This window comes from Talaromyces stipitatus, genomic scaffold (assembly GCF_000003125.1).
Source record: "Talaromyces stipitatus ATCC 10500 scf_1105507295523 genomic scaffold, whole genome shotgun sequence".
Lineage (NCBI taxonomy): Eukaryota > Fungi > Ascomycota > Eurotiomycetes > Eurotiales > Trichocomaceae > Talaromyces > Talaromyces stipitatus.
In genome coordinates this window covers 398,734-421,260 of record NW_002990113.1, presented here as the reverse complement: position 1 = coordinate 421,260, position 22,527 = coordinate 398,734, and the positions used below count along the sequence as shown (strand labels likewise).

The window sequence follows — 22,527 nt, the reverse complement described above, 5'->3', positions numbered from 1 at the left end:
ACTATTGGAAGCGTTTTGTGAACCTTTCCCACCTGCCTTCACTCTGCTTTTGTGCTGATCCATTATCGCCTTCAGACGAGTCGCTGAGAGACGAAATATTCCCGTCTATCTTCTTGCTGTGCAATTCGAGGTCTGTTTTGCGATCAACTCGTTCGTTCTCCTCCGGCTGATCATTCTCGGGAGTAAGGGTCGTCCCAGAGTCGGACATTGCGCCGTTCATGAATTTGCCTTCTCGAGCAGCTGTCTCTTCTTTCTCGCGCTGTCGACGCTCAAGACCTCGCTGCGCTGCGGCCTCGATGCCACCTCTTTCTCCTAGCATTGTTGTACCCCCGGGTCCGGGGGCTAAGGCGCCGATATTTAGAGGCATTATGTTTATGCAAGATATTGATGAAACAGATATTTGGTATGAAGTTTCCAAATTGTTTGTAGACAAATTTGAGTCAGTGTGAGGATGCTATAGTCCAGATAGTATGCATTATTGATCAGACCTTCATATAGCTACTCAACCGATCCATAGTACATGACTAATCGCCAAGATCTGTGTTGAAGCTGCGAATCCGTCGATTTCACTGGGCATTTTCAATTTTGACGAACAACCGAACGATGTGACATCATGGTGTTGGATTTGTATCCACTGCGATCTTTGCACACAAATTCGGCCCCAAAAACCCCCATAACATAATCAGCGATAAATCAGGTGGAATTATCCTTGGACACAGTCACTGGATGATAATTGTGGGCGACGGCGAAAAAGTATGAAGTCCTGATACATCCTTGGAGACTCCGCGAGCTGGGGAATCCACTGGGTAACCCGTTCGCTCGATACAGTTCATGAACTCATTTCAACACCATGCTCGAAGGCTTGAAACTGCTGAACATATGATCCCGGTAGTCGGAATTAAGCAGTATGATGTTTAGGGCAGAAGACCCATCCGCCAAACATGCGAGGGGCCTTTATCAGCAAAAATTGCAATATAATCAGCAATTGTTGACTTACCTATCTTCGCATATATGAATTCTGTCAATTTTGAAAACCAGAGTCTAGTATCTTTACCGTATGCATCACAAATAATAGACCAGCCTTTCCTTTAAGTTTGTTTTATCGTAGCCGCCAGATTCACACTGTAGACGTAGGGGCCCTGCACTCCATATCGGATGATAGTATACAATTGATGCAGCAGAAGTAGTTAGCTCTGGGGCCATGAGTAAGTCGAAGTGGGATGGAGGCGGGCCTTGTATTTCTCGTTGGAGTAAATATTACCTAATGGCTAGTTGCTATATACGGATAACTATAGAAGCGCAATAATCACATTTTTCATTGAAATGTTACCCGAGGATATTGATAGTTATAGATGACGCTTGTGACAACTTAGTAAGCCACTGATGTTCTGCATATACCTGCAAGATCTCCAGGGTTTTACCTAGAGATTTCCGATTTAGGAAACTGCCCCTACATTTTGCGGCAAGACAAGCCATGTTTCACATCACGATGTTACTTTAATTTTGAGATTTGCATAGTCTACACCTGAAAAGGAGATAGCTAAGTAGTTTCAACAGTTTGTTTCGCTCCCCATTTTCCAAACATGTATTAGATTTTATTCAATAGTGATGGTGAACCGTACCTCTATTTCTGGTTTCGCGAGATATAAAAGCCGTGGACTGACGCTTCATCGACAGAATAATATCGCAGTTTGATCGAAACAGAAAGCTGAACCAACTTGGATCTCTTTCTCAAAATGCCGTCCAAATCGTATTTACTTTTGAGCTTGGCTGGCCATGCTATGACAGCATGGGCGACCTGTGCGCCTGGATACTTCATGCCCATTCTTTCAAACTTCCAACTCCAGCTACCGTACAGCTCTGGCGGTAGTGGTCCTCTCTTTGTGCCTGGCTCACAGCTCAGTGGTTGTGACGGCTTCCAGAATCCTTCCTGGTTCTACTGGAACGAGACCACCAGTCATCTCGTCATGAATGCGCCCCCCAGTTCTTCCAACTGCCCCAAAACATCCAACAGTCAACATTGTCGCACGGAACTACGCGAGCAAAATCCATCGAGTTGGTCGGCAAGTGATACCAATGTAATGACGGTGGAGTTGACTGTCCCTAAAGCCGACGATGGACGTTATGGGACAGTCATTGGACAAGTGTTCTCAGCTGAATGGTCGAAGCCCGTTGCCGAACTGTACTATTCACCATCGGGCGAACTCAACATGGGCGTAGAGCAGTCTAAAAATGGCGGAAACTCGATATTTACCTCGGTCGGAAATGTTCCCGAAGGAACAAAGTTTACTTATGAGTTGAGCTACTCGAACGATGTCTTGTCATTTTCATTGAATGGCGGTGCCAAACAGACCTTTGATACCAGCCAGCTTGGTTACCCTGACAGCTATTTCAAGGTTGGCGATTATAACCAGGGCACTGATGTTTACAGCAAGGTTAACATCTACTCCATTTCTATCGTGCATGAGTAATTGGAAAGGTTCACCCACATGAGGTCTATAGACCTATATTATCATGTATGGTACTTTAGTAGTCCTAGACAACATGCAGCAGTAACTTAGGTACTCGAATGCTTGTTATTTCAGAACAACAGTTTCAACTCAATTCGAATATTTGCACGAAGTATAATTGGGATAGAATCCGAAAGTGTCGTATAATTCTGGGAATTATTTGAGGATTCCTATATGTACGCAAGCGTGGTTCCCTTAATCATATTTTGAGCCATAGAAGCTCTACACAAACTGCAGTGATGGTGGATAGTAATCAATTTGAACCGAACACAATGCATATACGTCTGCGGCACTCTTTCGTTAAACTAACGAGTGTCTACATGCAATTTGTACATGCTTGATGGTCGCAGTATACACATTGCGGTGTTGTATTCGAAACTTGCGGTCCGCCATGGCATTGGCACCAGAATATATACGTCTCTCAGCATTGAGACTCGTCGAAAACGGATTGATCTAATGAAGTGACAGAATCAGAACTTACGCATATGTACATCAAGTCTCCGCCCAACATATTCACTCCGCTTGCTGACTCAGTAGGGTTTTTGCATTGGGTGCATTTTTGATGGCTGCATGATGCGCATACTGATGCGTCAGCGGTGTTGCACTTGGTACATTTGTCGTTACACTGTTCTCAACCAGAGTCAGATCCAATTGACGTCCTTGTCGGGTATATAGGTGTACTTACACAGTACCAGTCTTTCGATGTCCTGTGAAAAGGAGGGTCGAAATCGATAATGAAGTCGAACCGTTCCCCCGGGTCACGATCCAATTCTACACAACGACAAAATGTGTGCTCCATGTTGAAAGTAGACATACACGGCCGGCTTGGTACGAATCAGTCAGTATCTCTTTGGAACGTAGTCGAAGTCTCGTATTCTCGTCTTTGATACTCGAGAAACAATTCCAAGAATGTTTGAAGGGCAGCAGAGTAAGGTTATATGATAACTGGGCAGATGGTAAAATCAGCCCAGATTGTTAGGTGAACTTGCTAGAATCACTGCGCATTTGCGGTTTTGGCCAAACTGCGGCAGTGCGGGCTAGGTAATCGAGTAGGAAAAAGAAAATAAGAGACACAACAAACGTCTTATAATTTAAGCACTGCCCATTTGCGTACAGACTTGATGTGTCGTGTGTCCACGCAATAGGTAGGCTCTAGACCATCAAGTGGAGGTGGCCAGCTGGATTCAGCCTGGTCAATTCCTTTAGGGTGGTGATCTAGCGACACCCCCCTAGTTCCAGCGACACCAGGGTGTCGTTCTAGCGACACCCCCACGTGACTCAGTTATACGGATTGGATAATTTTCACGTGTCATGTGATCAGAAAATCAAATTTCCTTCCAAACATTACCATATTTGGCAATGGAATCTAGGGTTAGGGCTAAGTCTATCACATCACTATCAATTGTCATTTTTCCTGCTAGTCTAATCATACAGTATTTCAGCAAAGTAAGATTCTTGTCTCAGAAAAGAAATTGCACCTTTCTTGCCTGTTACTCATTCTCATCGCCTAGCCATGGCGCTGGCTGGCCATGGCCACGTCGCTTGCTTCTTCTGATCTGATTCTTGTTGGTCTTATCATCCCTGTTCTCACTAATTTCATTATCATCATTCTCGTGACTTTGAGTGCTAACTTCACTGGTGCCTGCAGAGCCGCTACCACATTCACCACCCTGCTGTCTTCCTCCACGCCCACGACCCGCCTGTCCTCCTCCATGACTACCACGACCTCGTTGTCTTGCTCCACGCCCACTCCTTGCCTGTCCTCCTCCACGGCTACCACGTACGTGGCCACTTCCTCGTCCTCGGCTTGATTCTTGAGTCAATAGATGTTCAAATGCAGAGGGATCTCTTCTAGTAGATCTATCTTCAGCTGACTGGCTCTGCTCGCTTGTAGTTGGCCAGTTAATTGCACCAGGAGGACGGCCACGCAGTCTGATTACTTCTAGCTCCAGGACTAATTCTCGTGGATCCACAGGAGGAAGGTCTTCGTCGGTATGCAGCCGCCAATGTGGACAGAATTCAAAAAGCTCAATCGATGTGTCAGCCTCATAGTATTCCTTGATTTTGTGGATGCAAGGAATCCCTAGAGTCCGTCGAGTCACACCCGTGCAGGGCTTAATTGGCTTTTTATCAGGGGCGCTCTCCGGGAGGTATCTTTCAAAGATACTATGGATTATTTTCAGTGCATGACTTGAGACCTTCTTCAAAACATGCTTAAAAAGCCGCAGGTTCTTGAAATCTATCTTTATTTGGACGCGCTCATCCTCAATTTCCTGCCATATTTTTTGGTGTTGTTTTTCAATTGTCATTTCAATTGATAGTGTGGCTCCAAGTAGGTCCATTGTGGAAGTTCCAAGGTCACGTTTGATAATCTAATGGGCATCTTCAACCTGTGAGCTTGCTTGCTTGTTGAGATGTAGATACTTATTGGTATAGCATTTTAAAAAGTGTTTTGCCGTATCTTCCTGAAGCTATTCTTTCTTGATATATTCGAAGACCGTGTCCCACACATTATGGCTGTATTTAGCCCTAAAATTATTCCACTCAGCATCTTTCTCTTCCTCAGTATATGCATTGACGAGTTTCATAAAGTCCTGCTAAAAAGCGACCCAATGAGCTTCAATCTTCTCTTTAAATTCATCAACTAGGGTGCTCTTCATACCCTTGCCCTCATAATCGATTCGAATGACTTCCTGGCGTAGAGCTGGCCGACACTTAACCATCAGATTCTTTTGGATGTGCTAAATGCATAAGATATTTCGTGTATATAGAAATATAGCTTTAATAGTACCCATTAGGGCCTGATCTTTGTCGGTAATAATTGTTTTTGGATGCCCTAGCCCCATACGGAAGATTACCTGCTCAAGGCTTTTAAGAATAAATGAATAAGACTCCTCCTTTTCATTTTTTATGAAGCCAAATCCGACCCAGAATGTCTTATTGGTTCCCGTGCAACCAACAATATCAAGAAGAGGCATTCGATATTTATTGGTCTTATAAGTGGAATCTAAAAAGAGCACAGTATTATAAAGCCATAGTAAATCCAAACAGCTCTTATGGGTTAAGAACATAGCTGTGACAATATCATTATGGGTTTGGTAATTAACAACCTAGTCTCCAGTCTCCAGGAATGAGCTGAGAAGGACGTGAATTGGCTCTCGACCATTTAAGAAGCGCTTTCGCATGTTGCGTCTAAAATTGTATATATCTTGGTCCTTTATCCCAACATTATCTCCACGCTTCTTCCTAAGTGAAGCAATGATATGGCGTGTGTCAATTCCATTCTCTAGTTGGGCTTCAATTTGGGTAGCATGTTCAAGTATTTGACGATGACGATGGACTGAATAAGTGGATATTGGCGATGGATTGTGATTATGGCGTTTTTCTTTGATATTAACAAGCCAAGTGTCATCTTGCTGAAGTCGCAGGATGATGGAGAAGGGACAGTCAGTAAGTATTGTGCTCCCTTGTCGCGTACGCTTAACCACACGATCATGGTACTCCCCTCCTAGAGAGCACTTCACAAACACAGTCTTGATATGGCCATTTTTAGCTCTCTTTGAGCGCCGTTTGGAAACCGCATAGCCGTGGTTCTGGGTAAAGTTGTTGATGAATTCAATAATAGTATCAGGTGAGTCAAATACTTCTTCTTCTAGACGAGGGGGAAGTGGAATTCGATTGTGAAGATCATTTTGAGGTTCTGCATTATCTCCAGAGCTTTCATAGCCCTGGAGGAGGGACGCTAATAACTGATTTGAGGCCATTGAGTCGCTATGCCATAAGATAAAGGATGCAAATGTTTGACGACCTGCATCTTGTGTGACAATAAGACTGCATGCCTGAGTGCCTTAAGACCATTGAGCGCCGCTTTAATCTAGCCCTAACCCTAGATTCCATTGCCAAATATGGCAATGTTTGGAAGGAAATTTGATTTTCTGATCACATGACACGTGAAAATTATCCAATCCGTATAACTGAGTCACGTGGGGGTGTCGCTAGAACGACACCCTGGTGTCGCTGGAACTAGGGGGGTGTCGCTAGATCACCACCCTTCCTTTAATTGTGCTGAAGTTTGGGCAAGACCCTTGAACAGATTAACGAATCCAGTTGTGCTGCGTGGCAAGCATGTCTTTAGTGCTATGCTAAAACCCGAGTTTGAAGGTATCTAGGTATATGTGATAGTCCTCATGACCAATGTGATTGTAGAGGCTCCGAGAACTGAACTCCGAATGAGGCTGAGATGGGAAACATATGATTGAAAGAAGATTGTTCGTACAGGGATACTCGACATAGCCTTATTAGAGAGCTGTACACTGACATTTACCCTGCTGCAAGTGACACACACTAGTGGTCATATTAAACAGCGCTTTTTGTGGATTAATTGATGAATGGTTCTTAGAGTTTCCCGTTACTCGATGATTCAAACCCAGCAGACCAGCAAAAAGAAAAGTCCGTTGTTATCCTCGACTGCAGGCTTGCATTGATCTTGAATGAGATTACGAAATTCCATGGAGCAATATCGAATAATTAACCATGACAGACCCCGCAACAGAGTTTTGTGGAAGGCATTTACTACCCGGCAGCCGAATCTATACATTCAAAAAGACGACCGACTTGAGGTCAGAGATGACGAAACAGTCATAGATGCCTTTTTCAGGTTCTTTATAAGTGAATTAGAACCTCCACTTTTGCATGAAGCTTTACGCAGGTTTCTAGAACAACCAGGAGCTAGATCCACCGATGATGTGTATGCTCTTCCAAATGACCAAAAACCCCTTGTTATCGTGGATGACAGATGCGATCCTTGTATAAATCTGCACATAACAGAAAATACAAATATCATACTACGTGCATGGGACTCCCCATCATATAATCAGTATCCGCCGAAAGGAGAAAACGTTCAGGTATACGGTGCTAATATAAAGACATTGCGTGAGCGACTTAAAATTCCTGTATGTATATGTAACTTGTACACTTTCTTAGCCCTCCAATTTCTTCGCTGATTTCGGCAACTCCTTCCATTATTCTCTCCCCGTTTCTCTGAAGTGCCCTGTCTGACGATGCAAGCAGAGACAACAAAAGGCAGAGTGTCAAATCATGTATAAATGCGGACTACTGAGAAGGAGTCAACTGGAGAAGGCTGATTCACATACTAGTTACATCGCAGATATAACGCCACAAGTTGCTCTGACCCTGATTTGCAACGTGTCAAAACCGCATATTCCAGAGTTTCGGTTATTCCTTTCGAAGCATATTGAGTTCCAAGCCTATATGAATGTTCGCAATGTAAGTCCTAAGGGGTCAATCTACCTGCAGATATACTGGGTGCTGAACCTGGGCGTGAAAGGATTATAAAATAACGCTGCAATTTCATTTACCACATTACGTACTACGGCATGATAGTCCAACTATTCTGATACGAGGGGACTAAGGAAGGGTAGAGATTTTCGTCCCTCGGGTTCCATGCTGCGGGAATGTATTTATGAGTCGCAATTTTCCTTGATGATCTGTGTGGTGGATGATTTCTTCTGGACCGCCTATTTCTGTGGAGACACTTATTACACTGGCCAAGACACGATTGAAGAATATCTTGACAAGAAGACCGATGGCCCATCTGCAGGCCAATGGAAATGTGACTGGCCCATCTGGGACCCAAGGTATTATTTCTTGACCTAGATAACCCTGGAGTGCTTTACGACAACTTTCGTCAAAAGTTCTATAAAATAAACGGATATATAGGTGAGCTTAGAGCCCTTCACATGATAATAGAGCAAAGAATAGAGACTCTCGAAAAAATGTCTGATGTTGTATGTCTCCTCTTATGCGTGTGCTTGAGATTACTGCCGACTGATGACTATAGCTGGTGAATGCTTCCTCACTTTCAGAAAGTATAACTGCAACGCAGCAGGGTGATGATATTCAGCTTCTTACTTACATCACAATTGTGAGATTCTTGAATTCGAATTTTTGTCATTGTTGGATCACTAATGCCTGTGTCCAGATTTATCTGCCCTTGACTTTGACAACGGTTAGTCGAACAGGCACCAAATGGGTGTATGGGCTGAATCCTGATACGTGAACAGGCAATATTCAGCATGAAACAGATGCCGGATAATGTTACTTGGTGGAAGTACTGGGTATCTCTTGTCTGTATGACCATATTGACAGTTTGTGCTGCACTTGGTATGCAGCATGTACATTCGCGACAGCACCGGGTGAGAGTTAATAGACTTAGTGGAAATCTTTTTAGGCGCGTATATCAATACTGGGCTAGCTCATAGAAACGAGTGACAGAAAATTGTACTTCTGTGTCGATACATATGTACCTAGGGAGTTAAGGAGTTCGCTTGATATTAAACTGGCAGATACTAAGTATTTACCTATATCTTGTGCCTGATTGCTGAATCAAATGGAACTAGTGTAATGGTCTGTGATCAAGAAGTAAACGCGTTACAGTGCACCTTTGAAATATTCATACCCTCAAGTGTCGAATTGAAAGTCCAGACGTTTATTTCCCAAATCGGCAGTCGTTTCCAGATAACTCGCTTTTTCGTTGGGGCTCATTTTCTCCCACCTTGTCCTTTTCCATCGGTTTCTAGCATCATAGTAGATCTTGGCAAGAGCATATACAACAATAGTTGCAGCATTGATAGAAATAAGTTGTTTATTCCCTCGATGATACAATGGACTATCATCCGAGCGGTAGATATTCGAAGACGCAATTCCGGAGAGTTGGATGGTGATGTTGTAAAGCGCGGCACTCACTGCTCTTGTCCGAACAGTGTTACTCAGACGCGAACACCAACCGACTTGTGCTGCATGGGGAGAAGGCCACCCCAATAGCACAAAAGTGACTGCGTATAGGCCCCAATTGGACAATGTCCCAGCGCATTTGAACAAAATGATCAAAAGGGGGAGACACCACAGCTGCGTAAGAAGACCGATAATGGAGATCTGATGGAATCGTTCTGTAAGCTCCGTGATAAGTAACAGGTTGATAGATGCAAACACGGTGACAGGTATTGTAAGCAACGTCGTCTGGAACGTGGTGAACTTGAGATTGCGCAGAGAGAGGGTTAGGTACGACTTCGGCGGCGCAGTGGGAATCTCAAAAAGTATGCCAATGACATAAATGGGCCACAAATCATAATCCTTCAAGCTTTGCCACAACATTTTTAAAGATAGCGCCTGGCGATTATGCATATCACCTTTAGACGGATCGTCACGTAGGACGCGATTCACTATTATCTTTTCTTCTCTCTCTGAGAAGTAGCCCTTTCGATTCCACCATGTCCTTGTCTGAGTCGGACCCGGCACGAGGAAGAGGAAACTCAGAAAACCAATCACAATGGTAATCAAAGCTTCAATGAGAAAGAGCCATCGCCAACCCTCGCGGCCGCCTACACCCCGCATGTGCAGCACGCCGTAGGCGATAAAAGACGCAACCACACCTGACATAGAGTCGGTGAACCAGAATAGGGCCAGGCGAAATGGCATTTCAGTCTTTGTGTAGAAGTATGAGAGGTAGAGAATGGAATCTGGGATAAACCCTCCCATGAACAACCCGATAAAAAATCGGCACGCGAAGAATCCTGCCCTATTTTGCATAAAGAACTGACCACCCGATGCCAAACTCCAAGCCATGATTTGGATTGGTATCCATCGATCTGGCCCCAACCTCTTACCGATCATTTGTGACGGAATTTCAGCAATCAAAAATCCGATACGATACATGTTTTGTGCATTGTTGTAGTCATTGGTGCTAATTTTGAGGTCCTTTAGCAAATTGTCCGCTGCAGCATTACCCAGGTTTCCCCTGTCCAGATTCAACCCGAAGAACATGACAAGTATCCATAGCAGAATTTTCCAATCTGTTTTCCGCCGCACTGCAGCTTCTTCCCGATAAGTCCATCTTTCGTTTACATCGAAGCGGTGAAGGTTCTCGTATTGAGGATGGGGCTGGTAGTACTGCCGGAGTAATGAATCGTCGAACACGCTACGAGTGGTAGCGATGGCATCAAGATCGACCTTTTTGCTGCGGCGAAACAGGAGTGTAATCAGTGATTGATACTCTTTGGTCTCTTCCGGCTCTGCAAGGTCATTGAGATTCTCTTTGACGTTCGGCTTTTGGGTTGGGTTGATCTCGGAAGAAGAAGCATTCGCTTGTTTTATATCAATCGTTCCCATAATGGCACACCGTTCAACCCAAATACATTCGAATGTGTAGGTATATTCGCATTGACTTGGGATTGGAAGTTTAGGGTTCGAAGCATTTACATGCTACGACAAGCTCCTCAAGTCGCATTAAGTACTACACTGCTCACAAAGGCCTGTAGAGGATCCTTATTTTATCGCAATCTAATCAAACTCAGTACGTGCTTTACGGCTGGCATGGTGTCATTCACATAATAAATAGTAATATCTGTTAGCTTATCGCGAACCAGGTTAGATGCTTAGGATACATCTCCAGACTATCAACGATATCCAGTTTGAGTACCTATTGTATGGACGAAGAATGACAGCTCTCAATTGTTTCCCAACAAATTCTCGAGATATCTGTGGTCAAAAACTAGGCGGGTCTGCTTGTCAAAAGAAGGAAGTATTTTACGATGCTGCTAGTTCAGTTCGTCATGTAAGCGCGGATGGCATCAATCAATGCCATATTTGGTCAATAAGAAGTGGCGTCTCATACAACATGTTCTCCACTGTACGTATATACTCATCGAATGACGAAAAACTGTCAACCACAGGGTTTTTCCATTGGTGGGATATCTTTATTGCAACTGTATATTCTTTTAGTCCGTTATCTTCCCCTTTGCAAGCTTTCTTACCGAGTCTTAACCGGTAGACTCTCAAGCCATAGGCGGGAGGTTCCGACATAATATACATTCAATATCATTGATAGTATGACTCAGCATCATTGTGGTTTGCGCTTGCTTGATGAGCCTTCTACATGTATTTGAGTCGCGCTGAGCTGAGTCCAACACCCAAAAGTCCAGTCCGAGAACTTATTATAGAGCACTTATTGACTATTGTAAAGCAGAAATGCCTATTCTGACTTGGTTGGGGGATCCACCTTCACATACCACTGGTACAACATTTGGGGTGCCTTGGGAGCAGGGTCGATACTTGCCCGGCTGCGGTAGTCTCGTTTGTTTCGACTCCAACCGCCAACGATTGCCTTTGCAATCTTGGATTAATGCATACTGGCCAGATGGATCGATCAAATGGACTGGGCACGCACTGCCAGGAGTATCCAATTACCCTGCTCGCATCTCGGTTGAATACAGGTCGTCGACACCCTTCCATTCGAAAGAAAACTCTGTAAGACACGACCTGTCGGTCTGTCGAATAAAGGTGAACTCAGCTTCAGAAAGCTTGGATGTAGATACTGGCAAGATCAAGGTAACTTTTTTTACCTCCGGCAATCATATCGTTAAACAGATAGTGCATTCTGGAACTGGGAAGGTTGTCGCCCAGCAAGGTCACTTGATATATCAGCACCAATCTTCAATGGCAGTCGATGAAGAAACATCTTACAACAACAACATCAGTCATTATACATTGAAAGGGGAAATAGAAAATGTCGAGATTGAGCACAAAGGCCCCTACAGAATAGTTGTACGTATTGAAGGAAAATATCAGCGGCCGGCATCATTGGATGAGACTCCTTCTGCAGCATCTGGATGTCTACCTTTTATTTTACGGTTTTATCTGTACGCAAATTCAGACACGATACGTCTTGTTCATACCATAATCTACGATCGGAATCCAGAAGAACACTTTATTCGAGGTATTGGCATCCGATTCCAGATTCCTTTGAAAGATGAGCCCCAGTATGACCGACATGTAAGATTCGCAGGTGAAGATGGAATCTTCCACGAAGCCGTGCAGAATGTCACTGGATTGTGGAAGGATCCTGGCATTGATATCCGGATGTCACAGATTTCTGGTCGGCCAACGCCGGCCCTTGATCAATGGAACACAGACTTCGGATCCGGTTTACGATGGGTCCCTAAGTGGAATGACTTCACACTGTTGCAACTATCTCCCGACGGGTATACCATGAGGAAAAGAACAAACAGTGGAAATAGCTGGGTGAATATTCCTGGCGGGACAAAAGCCAACGGTCTTGTCTATCTTGGAGGATCACACAACGGGGGTTTGGGTATCGGGATGCGCTATTTTTGGGAGAGGTATCCTACGCAACTGGATATCAGGAATGCAGCCACGGACCTTGGAGATGTCACCTTATGGATTTATAGTCCTGCAGCAGGCCCGATGGACATGCGTCCTTATCACGACGGACTGGGTGAAAAGACATACGATGACCAGCTAGACGCGATGCGGATAACATATGAAGACTGGGAGCCGGGCACTGGAACGCCGTATGGTATATCCCGGACAAATGAGATATATCTATATGCATTTGATAACACGCCTAGTACTGCAGTGTTGTCAAAACTTGTTAGCAATATGCGTGATACGCCGCTTCTTATTGCAGACTCGGAATATATTCACAGCACGAAAGCATTTGGACAGTACTGGAAACCGTTCTTGACATCAATTCACACAATTACAGAACCGATCCCGAAAGCTCAGGATATCCTGCGCAACCTCGAATTTTTATTCAATTTCTATCAGACGCAAATTGCGCAACGGCGGTGGTATGGCTTCTGGGATCATGGGGATATAATGCATACGTATGATGGAGACAGACACACCTGGAGGTATGATGTTGGAGGATATGCTTGGGACAATTCAGAACTGTCTCCGGACCTGTGGCTTTGGCTTTACTTTCTTTGCACGCAGCGAGCAGATGTTTATCGTGTCGCTGAAAGCCTAACTCGACACACCTCCGAGGTCGACATGTATCATTTGGGTCCATATAAAGGCCTTGGAACAAGACATGGAGTCCAACACTGGAGCGATAGCTGTAAACAAGGGCGGGTCTCCAATGTACTATATCGGAAGTTTTTTTATTACCTGACAGGTGGGGATGAAAGAACTGGTCAGATAATACGAGAGACGCTTGATTCAGAAAAGACATACTTCACACTGGATCCCTACAGAAAGGTCCGCAAGGATAGGAGCAGAGTGACTCTAGAGCCAGAAAAAGGGGTTTTGATCTCATTGGGCACCGATTGGTCGGCACTTGCAGGTGCGTGGATGATGGAATGGGAGAGGAAAGGCTCGGAATGGAAGAAATACCGAGAGAAGTTATTTAACTCCATCAAGGGAATTAATTCTCTAACGAATGGGTTTGTTACTGGCCAGGCACTTTTGCATATACAGAGTGGTGGAATTAGCCCACCTCCAAGCGATCCACAGAATGCTGGAATTGTGCAAGTAGGTCATCTGTCGGCCATGTTTGGTCTTGTCGAGACATGTGCGGAACTCCTCGATCTGGAATTGTATGAACAAATTGAGCACACGATACTTAATGATTTTCGATCCAAGTGGCTAGATTACTGCATGTACTACAATGCACGAAGTGACGCTCAAGTCTCTCGATATGGTGTCGCCTTTCCCAAACTAATACTTCGGCAAGGCCACTCCCGATTGACTGCATATGTGGCTCGTACACTGGGAAAGGAAGAGCTTGCGCGACGTGCGTGGAAGGAGTTTTATGAAGGAGATGGGTATGAAGCTTCATTGCCCTGGACTGCAGAGCACAAATCTGGGAGTGAATTTCCGGTTCCTATGGATGAAGCCAGCTGGGTATCTACCAATATCACGGCATTGTATGGACTGGCAGCTATTCAGAATATTGCTTTTGTTGCTCAGTACCTGATGACATAGTCTTACAATCTTCCTCTCGCAGCCAGATGATATCCTGGTCGATTTGTTCAATTCTCGTTGCGTGCAAACGCGATTTCCTTTGCGTGATGATTTCACCTATAATGTTTCGTCGAAAGACTTTACAGCAGAGTTTAAATAAAATGTGGTCCGAATTTCTAGCATATGACAAAATTTACAGCCAAGCGTGCTAATGGGTGCATGGTCGTCTCGTTTCGAATGCCGTCCTGTTACTCAATATGTATTACCAATTATTGTATGCATTGTATGAGGCATTTCAAGCATAATTACCCGACTATTAAGCGACACCCAAGTATTTCGACCTTCAACATTGGTGAATAGTCAAGACATCATAATAGCTCAAATGGCGAGCTTGTCGGAACGATAGTTAATTACCTTCCTCTTTAGGTAATTATTCTTAGGCTTCCAATTTAGGAAACACTGACTGAGCTGTACAATTCAACAGGAGGGGTTCTTGTGAGACTCCCCGCGATTTACACCCCTTTACTTGCTATATAATATGAATACATCCATTTGTTGCACCTTGACTTCGCGATATCACCCTCGAAGGATGAATCGGCAATTTACAGAGGATGGACAACAAGAATATACTGCTCCTGATAGCAGATGATTTAGGGAAGCAATTGAGCTGCTACGGCTCAACGACAATCCACACGCCAAACATTGATAAACTCGCATCAGAAGGCACGATATTCGACTTCGCCTTCGCGAGCACAGCATCCTGCAGCGGTAGTCGCTCCGTCATTTATACAGGTCAGCATACACATCAGAATGGACAATATGGACTCGCGAGTCACCGGCATCACTTTGTGACGTTTGACCATGTTGAAACTGCACCCCAGCTGCTCAATAAGATTGGATATCGTACAGGAATTCTGGGCAAGATACATGTCGGACCTCCAGCTGTATACCCGTGGGAAGAAAGACAAGAAAGCGATACACGCGACGTTGCGGTTATTGCCGACCAAGCGCGAATATTCTTCCAACAATCTCAGAATGAGGCTCGCCCGTTCTTTCTTACCGTGGGATACCATGACCCTCATAGAGATCGTACCCGGGGAGGCTTCGGAAATGATCAAGAATACGACAGTCGTGTCCAACGAGGTACCTACACGCCGCAAGAGGTAGAAGTGCCTCCATTCATCAACAATACTCCTGGCACGCGGTTTGAGTTTAGCGAATATTACAATTCAATTCATCGATTAGACCAAGGTGTCGGATTTATTCTTGAGGCACTTGTTGACTCAGGATTTGCGGACTCGACGCTGGTGATCTTCCTAAGCGATAATGGACCACCGTTTCTGAATTCCAAAACAACTTTATACGACGCAGGAGTCAGGTTGCCTTTGATAATCCGTCATCCCCACATAGGGAGAGCTGTCAGTCCCAATATGATTTCATACGTCGACATACTTCCAACTATACTGGACTATGCAGGCCATAAAGCGGTGATTGACGGGTCAAAGAAGCGTTTGGGCCGCTCACTTATACCCATACTTGGTAACAGCTCGGTTCTTCCGGGCTATGATCAAGTTTTTGGCTCACATACATTCCATGAGGTGACCAACTATTGGCCAACCAGATTCAGTAGAAATAGACGCTACAAGTATCACAGAAACCTGGCGTGGCGTCTTGACTTTCCGTTCGCAGCTGATCTTTATGGGTCGTTATCTTGGGAGGATATTCGCAATATGGACTCATCCAAAGGAGACATTCTGATCGGTGGGCGGAAATTGAGGGATTACTTCTTCCGTTCCCCGGAAGAGTTGTATGACTTGGATAATGATCCCGACGAGCTACAAAATTTGGTTAAGGATCCCAAGCATTCCTCCGTGCTGGAGAACCTACGTGGGAAATTGGAAGAATGGCAGCGCCGAACAGAGGATCCTTGGCTTTACCGTGACGGTGTCTCTGTCTGGTTTGTTCGATACCATCTGCCGGCGGGCCTGAAGATACCCGATCGATTGGACTTTGACCCGGATGAGCCTGGCAATGAGGGTAAAAGAACATTTCCAACAAACACGACTTGGGGTGCAGACGTGTAGGTGACGAGTGTATTTTAAAACTCTAACAATCACCGCTATATCACAAACAAAACCAGTGAGGTATACGAATGTTCGGCTTGCCAAAGCTGAGGTCCTTCCAACATCATTCCATGTTAAATTTGCTGGACTAAGTAAACGTACAGAAGTATTTCCAACGTCGTGTACCAAAATTAAACCTGTTCACTAATGAAACCGGCATTGCAATCTTCCATACAGCATCTTGTCCATATCTGCCAATAGAATCTGTACATCATTTCAAGGTAGTATAATGCTTGTGGGTTGGTATCACCGAGCCACTCCAACAGCAGTCCTAAGCAACTGTTCTGCCATGGCAGATCTTGCGCAGAAATCGACAGGGAAAGGGAGCGGATGTCTAAACATGTTCCATGTCAGTCAAACTTAACGAGTAATTCAAGCAAAACTCACGCTTGTCCTATGTACGACCACTCGGGCTCGAACGGTGTCCGCTCGCCGTGTGAACCAAGGGGATAGCGAATATTGATGGTCGCGACCATATTAGCCAAGATAATCATCAAACTGTTCTCAGCTAATACTCGGCCAATACAAACCCGGCGACCGAATCCAAAGTTGCCCACTGGATACGGCTCTCCCTTACCACCTTGCTCCTTGGGCAAATACCTCTCGGGCCAGAACTTGAATGGTTCCGAGTAGAATGATTCATTGTGGTGAATACCCCAGACGTTCGGGTAAACAATAGTTCCCTTTGGAATAAACATTCCTTCATACACATCATCACTGATAGATGCATGGGGGATGCCCAACGGAGAGAGTGGGTTCATACGATAAGTTTCTTGAAGAATAAGATTTATGTAAGGCAGATTTGGTATGTCATCCCAGGTCGGCAGACGGTCTGAACCAACGACACGATCTATCTCGGCTTGCGCTTTGGCTTGAGCGTCCGGGTTTTGCATGAGATAGAGGACAAATAATTGAACTGTTGTTGCTGTCTGGTATTGTCAGTTCAGGTCTTTAAGATAAAACGAATATTCACACATACTGTATCATTTCCGGCAATAAAAATAGCGGCGGATGCACCTCGTATATCATCCATAGTGAATTCGTTCAGATTCCCCTTTTCGGCATTGGCATTGTAAACAGTGAGGCGATCATGTGAGAAGCATTTACGGTCTATTTTCTCGCTCTGCAGTGATGAAACTGAATGTCAGTATTTTCTACTGCATCAAACACTTCATGGACTAACCATTTCTTTTTGAGCGAGAGCGAAAGGAATGTTGGTGATGGCTTCTATGGCCCATCGCCACTTTCGAGCGTAGCGGAGGCGCTCCATGAACGGAAGCCAGGTAGGGAGATGGCGTGCTAGTTATATGGACATGGGTTAGCAAGGCTATTGAATGAGGATACAGTTTCACGAAGCAAACTTACTTGCCGGGAAATGATCAATAATACTACTTGCTGGAGCACCAGAATTGCTAATCGCTTCAGCTGCATCATCTGCAATTTTAATCCACCGACTATCCGGTGACTCAACGTCAATGCCATAGCTAATGTTCAGCACAATGGCAACGGCAAATCTACGAATTGCACTGAGGTAGTTGGACTGGTCATCTAACATATTTCTGAGACAGATTAAGGCCTGCCGTTGCTGGTTGTCCTGATACTGGCGCACCTGGGCTTTGCTAAACGCCGGCTGGAGGATTTTCCGATGTCGCTGCATCTGGGGGCCCCATCGCAGCCATGTCAAAGTTGGTGCCCAGCCCATCCTTCAAAAGTATGGTCAGCGTGCTCGAGGAACTTCGCGACACAAGAAATGCGGACATACTCCTCGAAAAGAATAAATTTCGGCCGATCACTGTAATTAGACCCACGTTTATCTAGCAAGTCGATGGCCGATTTCAGACTGTTCAAGACAATCCATTTCGTACCGAAGGTCTCGAAGTAAAGCACGTCGGATTCTTAGTTTAATCAGCCTGTAGTACTTGGACAAATTTATCTTCCCAGGTATGTAACGTACTGTACTCCTTTCCCCATTTTGCATATTGTTTGAAAGCGGCCACAAAAGGAATTCTTCGATAGTGGCCTAATATGAACTCTCCAGGAGGTCCAGGCGGCAGTGGATATTTCCGCTTTCCCAGCACTTTTGGTGCAAGGACCGCAGCAAGGAGAAGAGCTAGGGTTCCGAGTGGTAGCAATGTCGACAGCGGGAGTGCGAGGATACCCATCATGGTGTGGCTATTCCCCAGGACGAAAGCTCGGTCATTCTTTAACACATCCTTTACGATATGTTGAAGGCAGCTTGTTTTATTTAGTGCTTTATCACAACCTATAAGTAACGGAAGCGCGATAACCAACAAAGTGTTGACCTCCACAAAATGAAACTGATGGCGCTTGATAAGAATGGTGGAGAGGTGGAGAGAGAAGGTGCCGACAAAGATAGCCGGCCGGAGATTATTGCCTTGAATTTCAGGCTTCCAGATGTGCATTCAAGAGCTTATCTCGGGGCCTCCGCCGCTAGACCCAGACTGGAAGGCGGAGCTAGTCTTATCGATTAGGGCTGGCTGCGGGAGATAACGAACGGCAAGTTACTACGGCGTATCTTCGAGACGTACAAGAGTTGTGATAAGGACTGAAACAGAGAAAAGAAGGCAAAGAAACGCTGGCCTCCATTGAGTTATCTGGATTTCAAATGGAGTGAATTAAAACCACGCAAGACTACTTCCACCTCTGCAGGTTTGATGTGCCTCGTTCGCATTGCTTTAGCAAGAGAGAGAGATATTTACAAAATCCTTTCAAAACGTCCAATTGACACTGGAACTGGAGAAAGACAAAACGAAAATCCTCAGGAAGTTGCAAAGTGGAGATTCTTCATATGAAAGCCATGAAGTATTTTATTAATACACTACTAATTTGATGCTTGCCATAACCATCCCTTGCTTAAACCTTCAATTGCCATGTCTGTTGTGAGGACGTCTCCCATTTTAGCCTGTATGTCGAACAAATTTGCGAAATGAGTTTCCTTGCACGTGTCTGCGCATGCATCTGCAGCGACCTGCAATATGGTACAATCAGCAAGTAAGCGTGGTGATAGTGCCTAATAACTCACGATTCCTCGAAATCCCAATCCCTGGGCATCGAGTATACTCTGTCGGATCTCTCCCCCAGTTCTTGCTCCACAGAACACAATCGTATCAACACCGATCATGGCCAACTGTCCTGCTAAGTTCGTACCAAAAAATGCGCTCACGAATTTCTTCTCAATTACCAAGTCAGCCAGTCTTTTCTGTGAATCACCGTCACTTCCAGCGGAAGGTGTCATTCCCTCAAGGAACTCATGCAGCCCATCCTCATTTTTGCTGCTGAATCCCTGTAGTAATTGTCGAGGCATTTTCCGAGTCCAAATTCCAGCATCATGTAGCTTAGTGTTTGTAAACAATGTGCGAGCCCAAATCACTGGGCATTCACCAGAACGCGCAGCATTGATCAATCGTGAAACATTGGCAGGTAGAGTAGCAGCTGTCCCACATGTTGAAGATAATAGGCTGAGAGGTGAAGCCTCGGAAAAGTAGGCCTTACTAACGTCGAGAATTAACAATGCTGGCCGCAACCCCCAGTCAAGAGGGTCTTGTGTCTTGTTGGAGATGTTGGCAGCGTAAGCTGGGTAGTCCGATGGCGAGAGCGTGGACATGTCTTCTCTTGTCACAGCTTTATTTCCACCGACAACTCGGAGCTGGCTGCTAGAGGATTAATCACGGGCGGTTTCCATAAATGAAGGATTCTGAAGTCGACTACGTTAAAGTATAACTCGGTCACAGTGACACTCTATTAACTGACCTTTGTACACTAGGGACATCTCTAGTGGGGTGTAGGTAGGTGCCGGCCGGCCGGCATATTTTCACTCCGTCAACCTCTCGAAAGGACGCGAATGACCGCAAGAATATGATGATCTATGTATGAAAATCGACTTCAAGGCTCACCAGAGGACAGCCAGGCATCCTGTTCAGAAGGAATCCAAATATCTATCATCCCATAACTTGGCTGGTTCATAAATTCAGTTAGTTCCTTATCAAATGACGCTCCGTTGTCGGTGTTAATTCCTGGGTATCGATTGAGAGGGTTGAGCACCGTTTCTGGAACGCTGAATGTGAGAAATTCATCGATGACCCTGTTACGATTCAAATTGCTATTGTTTCCTCTGTTCTTAGAACCGGTAATCCTGCTTGAGTCATCACTACCGTTTCTTTCTGCCGAGACTGCAGCTTCACTAAGCATTTCCAGACTCCCAATCCCTGGCTTATTCGTAGTCAAATCATGCTCTGGAAGATTGTCATTACTGTGAGAGTTCGTAAAGCCCTGGAGACGAGTTAGTTGGTATAACTTGGGATTTATTGTCAACTTACAGGATGAGACAGCACTGGTCCGGGACTAAAACATGAGGCTGTGGGCAAACTAGTCGAAATAGAGGCTGCAGAACTTCTCAGCACAGTCAGCCACCTTGATGCTAGCGGCCACGCGTTCTGTAAATCTTCCAGAATTTCAAGGGTTCGACTGAGATTAGGCTGCGCGCGAGATGCCAGTCGTGGGCATACTGATTATTCTCATAAGCAAATACCTCGAATGGAGTTCATGGAAAAGAACATACACGAGGGAATTTTCAAAAGATGGACGTATAGTGTGCCACAGACGTATAATGAAAAAAGCTGTATAATATTAGTCAATTATGCCGCGAGTTTCGTATAGAGGCATACCCACTAATGTAGCCGAGAACCCCTCGTGCGGACTGCGATTCGAAACAAATGTGTTGACCGGCTCGTGCAAGGCAAACACATTCTCGAAGAGCTCATCAGCGATACTGATCCAAAAACTTCGCGGAGCACTGTCTCTTTTCCGCTGCGTCACGCTGGTAATCATCCTTCGTGTTCGAGTTAGAACGTCTCTCCATAGCCAGGAAAAACAGACAAATAACCTACTCTTCCAAGTAAACTCTCCGAATGACGATGTGGCTTAACCTTGTCACCATAACAACGCTCAGATAAGCTGCATGGACCTGCTCTGCGCTATGTCCTCTCATATTCCAGACACTCCATCGGTGGCTAGCTGGAGTGTCACGTTCCCACTGTGTCAATATTTGACACATTTTAGCATATGTACTATCAGGATCCCAGGGAGGCGGGCCCTCAGAGCAGAAATCTGCTCGCCATGCCTTTCGAGCGACACTTCCCCATAGACTATGTGCTTGGAGGAGTGTGGCGAAGAGCGACCGCGATGGGAGAGATGTCAGTTCTGGCCATAACTTTGCCGCTTTGGTTCCTGGTAGTGCCGCCCGAGACGAAGGTATACGCCCAAAAGCAAAATCAGATTCTTCGCATGGGAGCAAAGTTGTAATATCGTCTGCGCCAAACGCCACAGGGGACGCGTGGCTGGAATGAAGATTATCCTCAGCTGCAATGTGCGGTCCATGAGATTAGACAAATCTGTTCCGTGTACCTAAACTGGGACAACTTACTTTCCAAAACCCAGAATGTACGCCTAGCTGTTTCTGCCTCAACTATCTTATCCGTCGTGGCATCTGGTGGAAGACTGTAAGTTTCCTCTCGGTGAAGTCGTAGGATGCCAGCCACTGTGGTACGTTAGGTGTAAAATCTTGGTTTTCAATAATCACCACTCACTTCTAACGGCAATTCCCATGTTCATCTGCAAAAAGAATAAGATATAGTTCATTATTGAGTCAAGAATGAGCTTACCGAGCTTTTATCCTTGTCACCACTGCCCCATTGTGCAAGAGCTAATAAGAAAAAACCTTGTATGTTTTCAAGACTAGGCTCGTACAATGCATTAAGCACCAGGGTTGTTGCATGTCCGATGAAATAATCACCAGCCGCTTGGCAACTACCATATCTTTTTATAAGACAAGGTGTAAAGCGACAAGAGTTGCTCAAAATGCCCAGGAGTACAAACAGAGATACAGAATTTATGTCCTGAGAGACCTTTTCAAGAAATAGACGCTTCGGAAAGAACCCCAACTGCAAAAAAGAAGTCCAAAATACTTTGCAACCTTCAATAACCTCCCTAGCAGGTGGGAGAACATCTTTCGTCACTTTCAGTATGATTATGGCACTGCTTTGTGTAGAGTGGAACGACGAGGGGGTCCCTTGTTGAGCACTGCCATGAGCAAA

At 45.1% G+C, this 22,527-nt stretch overlaps 10 protein-coding genes across 10 annotated transcripts, besides 1 other annotated feature; 3 read left to right on the top strand and 7 right to left on the bottom strand.

Annotated features, from left to right (window-relative positions):
* Position 1: 1 nt before the first annotated feature.
* On the bottom strand, positions 2-577 carry TSTA_061160 (uncharacterized protein; the record flags this gene model as incomplete). Its single annotated transcript, XM_002339971.1, has 2 exons — positions 2-342; positions 508-577. 2 exons carry the CDS (start codon positions 575-577, stop codon positions 2-4), a joined length of 411 nt encoding a protein of 136 aa, XP_002340012.1.
* A 1,159-nt stretch (positions 578-1,736) lies between these two features.
* On the top strand, positions 1,737-2,561 carry TSTA_061150 (uncharacterized protein; the record flags this gene model as incomplete). Its single annotated transcript, XM_002339970.1, has 2 exons — positions 1,737-2,467; positions 2,534-2,561. The coding sequence occupies 2 exons, from the start codon at positions 1,737-1,739 to the stop codon at positions 2,559-2,561; spliced, it is 759 nt and encodes a 252-aa protein (XP_002340011.1).
* Positions 2,562-4,000: 1,439 nt separating this feature from the next.
* TSTA_061140 (uncharacterized protein) lies at positions 4,001-6,274 on the bottom strand (the record flags this gene model as incomplete). Its single annotated transcript, XM_002339969.1, has 5 exons — positions 4,001-4,882; positions 5,120-5,214; positions 5,302-5,517; positions 5,674-5,805; positions 5,989-6,274. 5 exons carry the CDS (start codon positions 6,272-6,274, stop codon positions 4,001-4,003), a joined length of 1,611 nt encoding a protein of 536 aa, XP_002340010.1.
* Positions 5,225-5,959: a mobile genetic element.
* A 2,716-nt stretch (positions 6,275-8,990) lies between the features above and the next one.
* TSTA_061130 (MFS transporter, putative) lies at positions 8,991-10,697 on the bottom strand (the record flags this gene model as incomplete). The annotated part of the gene is made up of 2 exons (XM_002339968.1): positions 8,991-10,102; positions 10,130-10,697. The coding sequence occupies 2 exons, from the start codon at positions 10,695-10,697 to the stop codon at positions 8,991-8,993; spliced, it is 1,680 nt and encodes a 559-aa protein (XP_002340009.1).
* An 858-nt stretch (positions 10,698-11,555) lies between these two features.
* On the top strand, positions 11,556-14,312 carry TSTA_061120 (uncharacterized protein; the record flags this gene model as incomplete). Its single annotated transcript, XM_002339967.1, has 2 exons — positions 11,556-11,915; positions 11,955-14,312. 2 exons carry the CDS (start codon positions 11,556-11,558, stop codon positions 14,310-14,312), a joined length of 2,718 nt encoding a protein of 905 aa, XP_002340008.1.
* Positions 14,313-14,902: 590 nt separating this feature from the next.
* Positions 14,903-16,375, top strand: TSTA_061110 (arylsulfatase, putative; the record flags this gene model as incomplete). Its single annotated transcript, XM_002339966.1, has 2 exons — positions 14,903-15,059; positions 15,084-16,375. The coding sequence occupies 2 exons, from the start codon at positions 14,903-14,905 to the stop codon at positions 16,373-16,375; spliced, it is 1,449 nt and encodes a 482-aa protein (XP_002340007.1).
* A 1-nt stretch (position 16,376) lies between these two features.
* TSTA_061100 (cytochrome P450, putative) lies at positions 16,377-18,744 on the bottom strand. The gene is made up of 7 exons (XM_002339965.1): positions 18,369-18,744; positions 18,177-18,309; positions 17,780-18,117; positions 17,598-17,713; positions 17,394-17,537; positions 16,802-17,343; positions 16,377-16,748 (listed from the first exon to the last, which is right to left on the bottom strand). Exons 1-7 carry the CDS (start codon positions 18,577-18,579, stop codon positions 16,661-16,663), a joined length of 1,572 nt encoding a protein of 523 aa, XP_002340006.1. The 5' UTR covers positions 18,580-18,744; the 3' UTR covers positions 16,377-16,660.
* A 256-nt stretch (positions 18,745-19,000) lies between these two features.
* Positions 19,001-20,039, bottom strand: TSTA_061090 (N-carbamoylsarcosine amidase, putative; the record flags this gene model as incomplete). Its single annotated transcript, XM_002339964.1, has 2 exons — positions 19,001-19,403; positions 19,458-20,039. 2 exons carry the CDS (start codon positions 20,037-20,039, stop codon positions 19,257-19,259), a joined length of 729 nt encoding a protein of 242 aa, XP_002340005.1. The 3' UTR covers positions 19,001-19,256.
* Positions 20,040-20,317: 278 nt separating this feature from the next.
* On the bottom strand, positions 20,318-21,262 carry TSTA_061080 (uncharacterized protein; the record flags this gene model as incomplete). Its single annotated transcript, XM_002339963.1, has 3 exons — positions 20,318-20,704; positions 20,752-20,939; positions 21,100-21,262. The coding sequence occupies 3 exons, from the start codon at positions 21,260-21,262 to the stop codon at positions 20,318-20,320; spliced, it is 738 nt and encodes a 245-aa protein (XP_002340004.1).
* A 55-nt stretch (positions 21,263-21,317) lies between these two features.
* On the bottom strand, positions 21,318-22,208 carry TSTA_061070 (uncharacterized protein; the record flags this gene model as incomplete). Its single annotated transcript, XM_002339962.1, has 5 exons — positions 21,318-21,793; positions 21,858-21,971; positions 22,021-22,045; positions 22,096-22,136; positions 22,181-22,208. The coding sequence occupies 5 exons, from the start codon at positions 22,206-22,208 to the stop codon at positions 21,318-21,320; spliced, it is 684 nt and encodes a 227-aa protein (XP_002340003.1).
* Between the last annotated feature and the right edge of the window lie 319 nt (positions 22,209-22,527).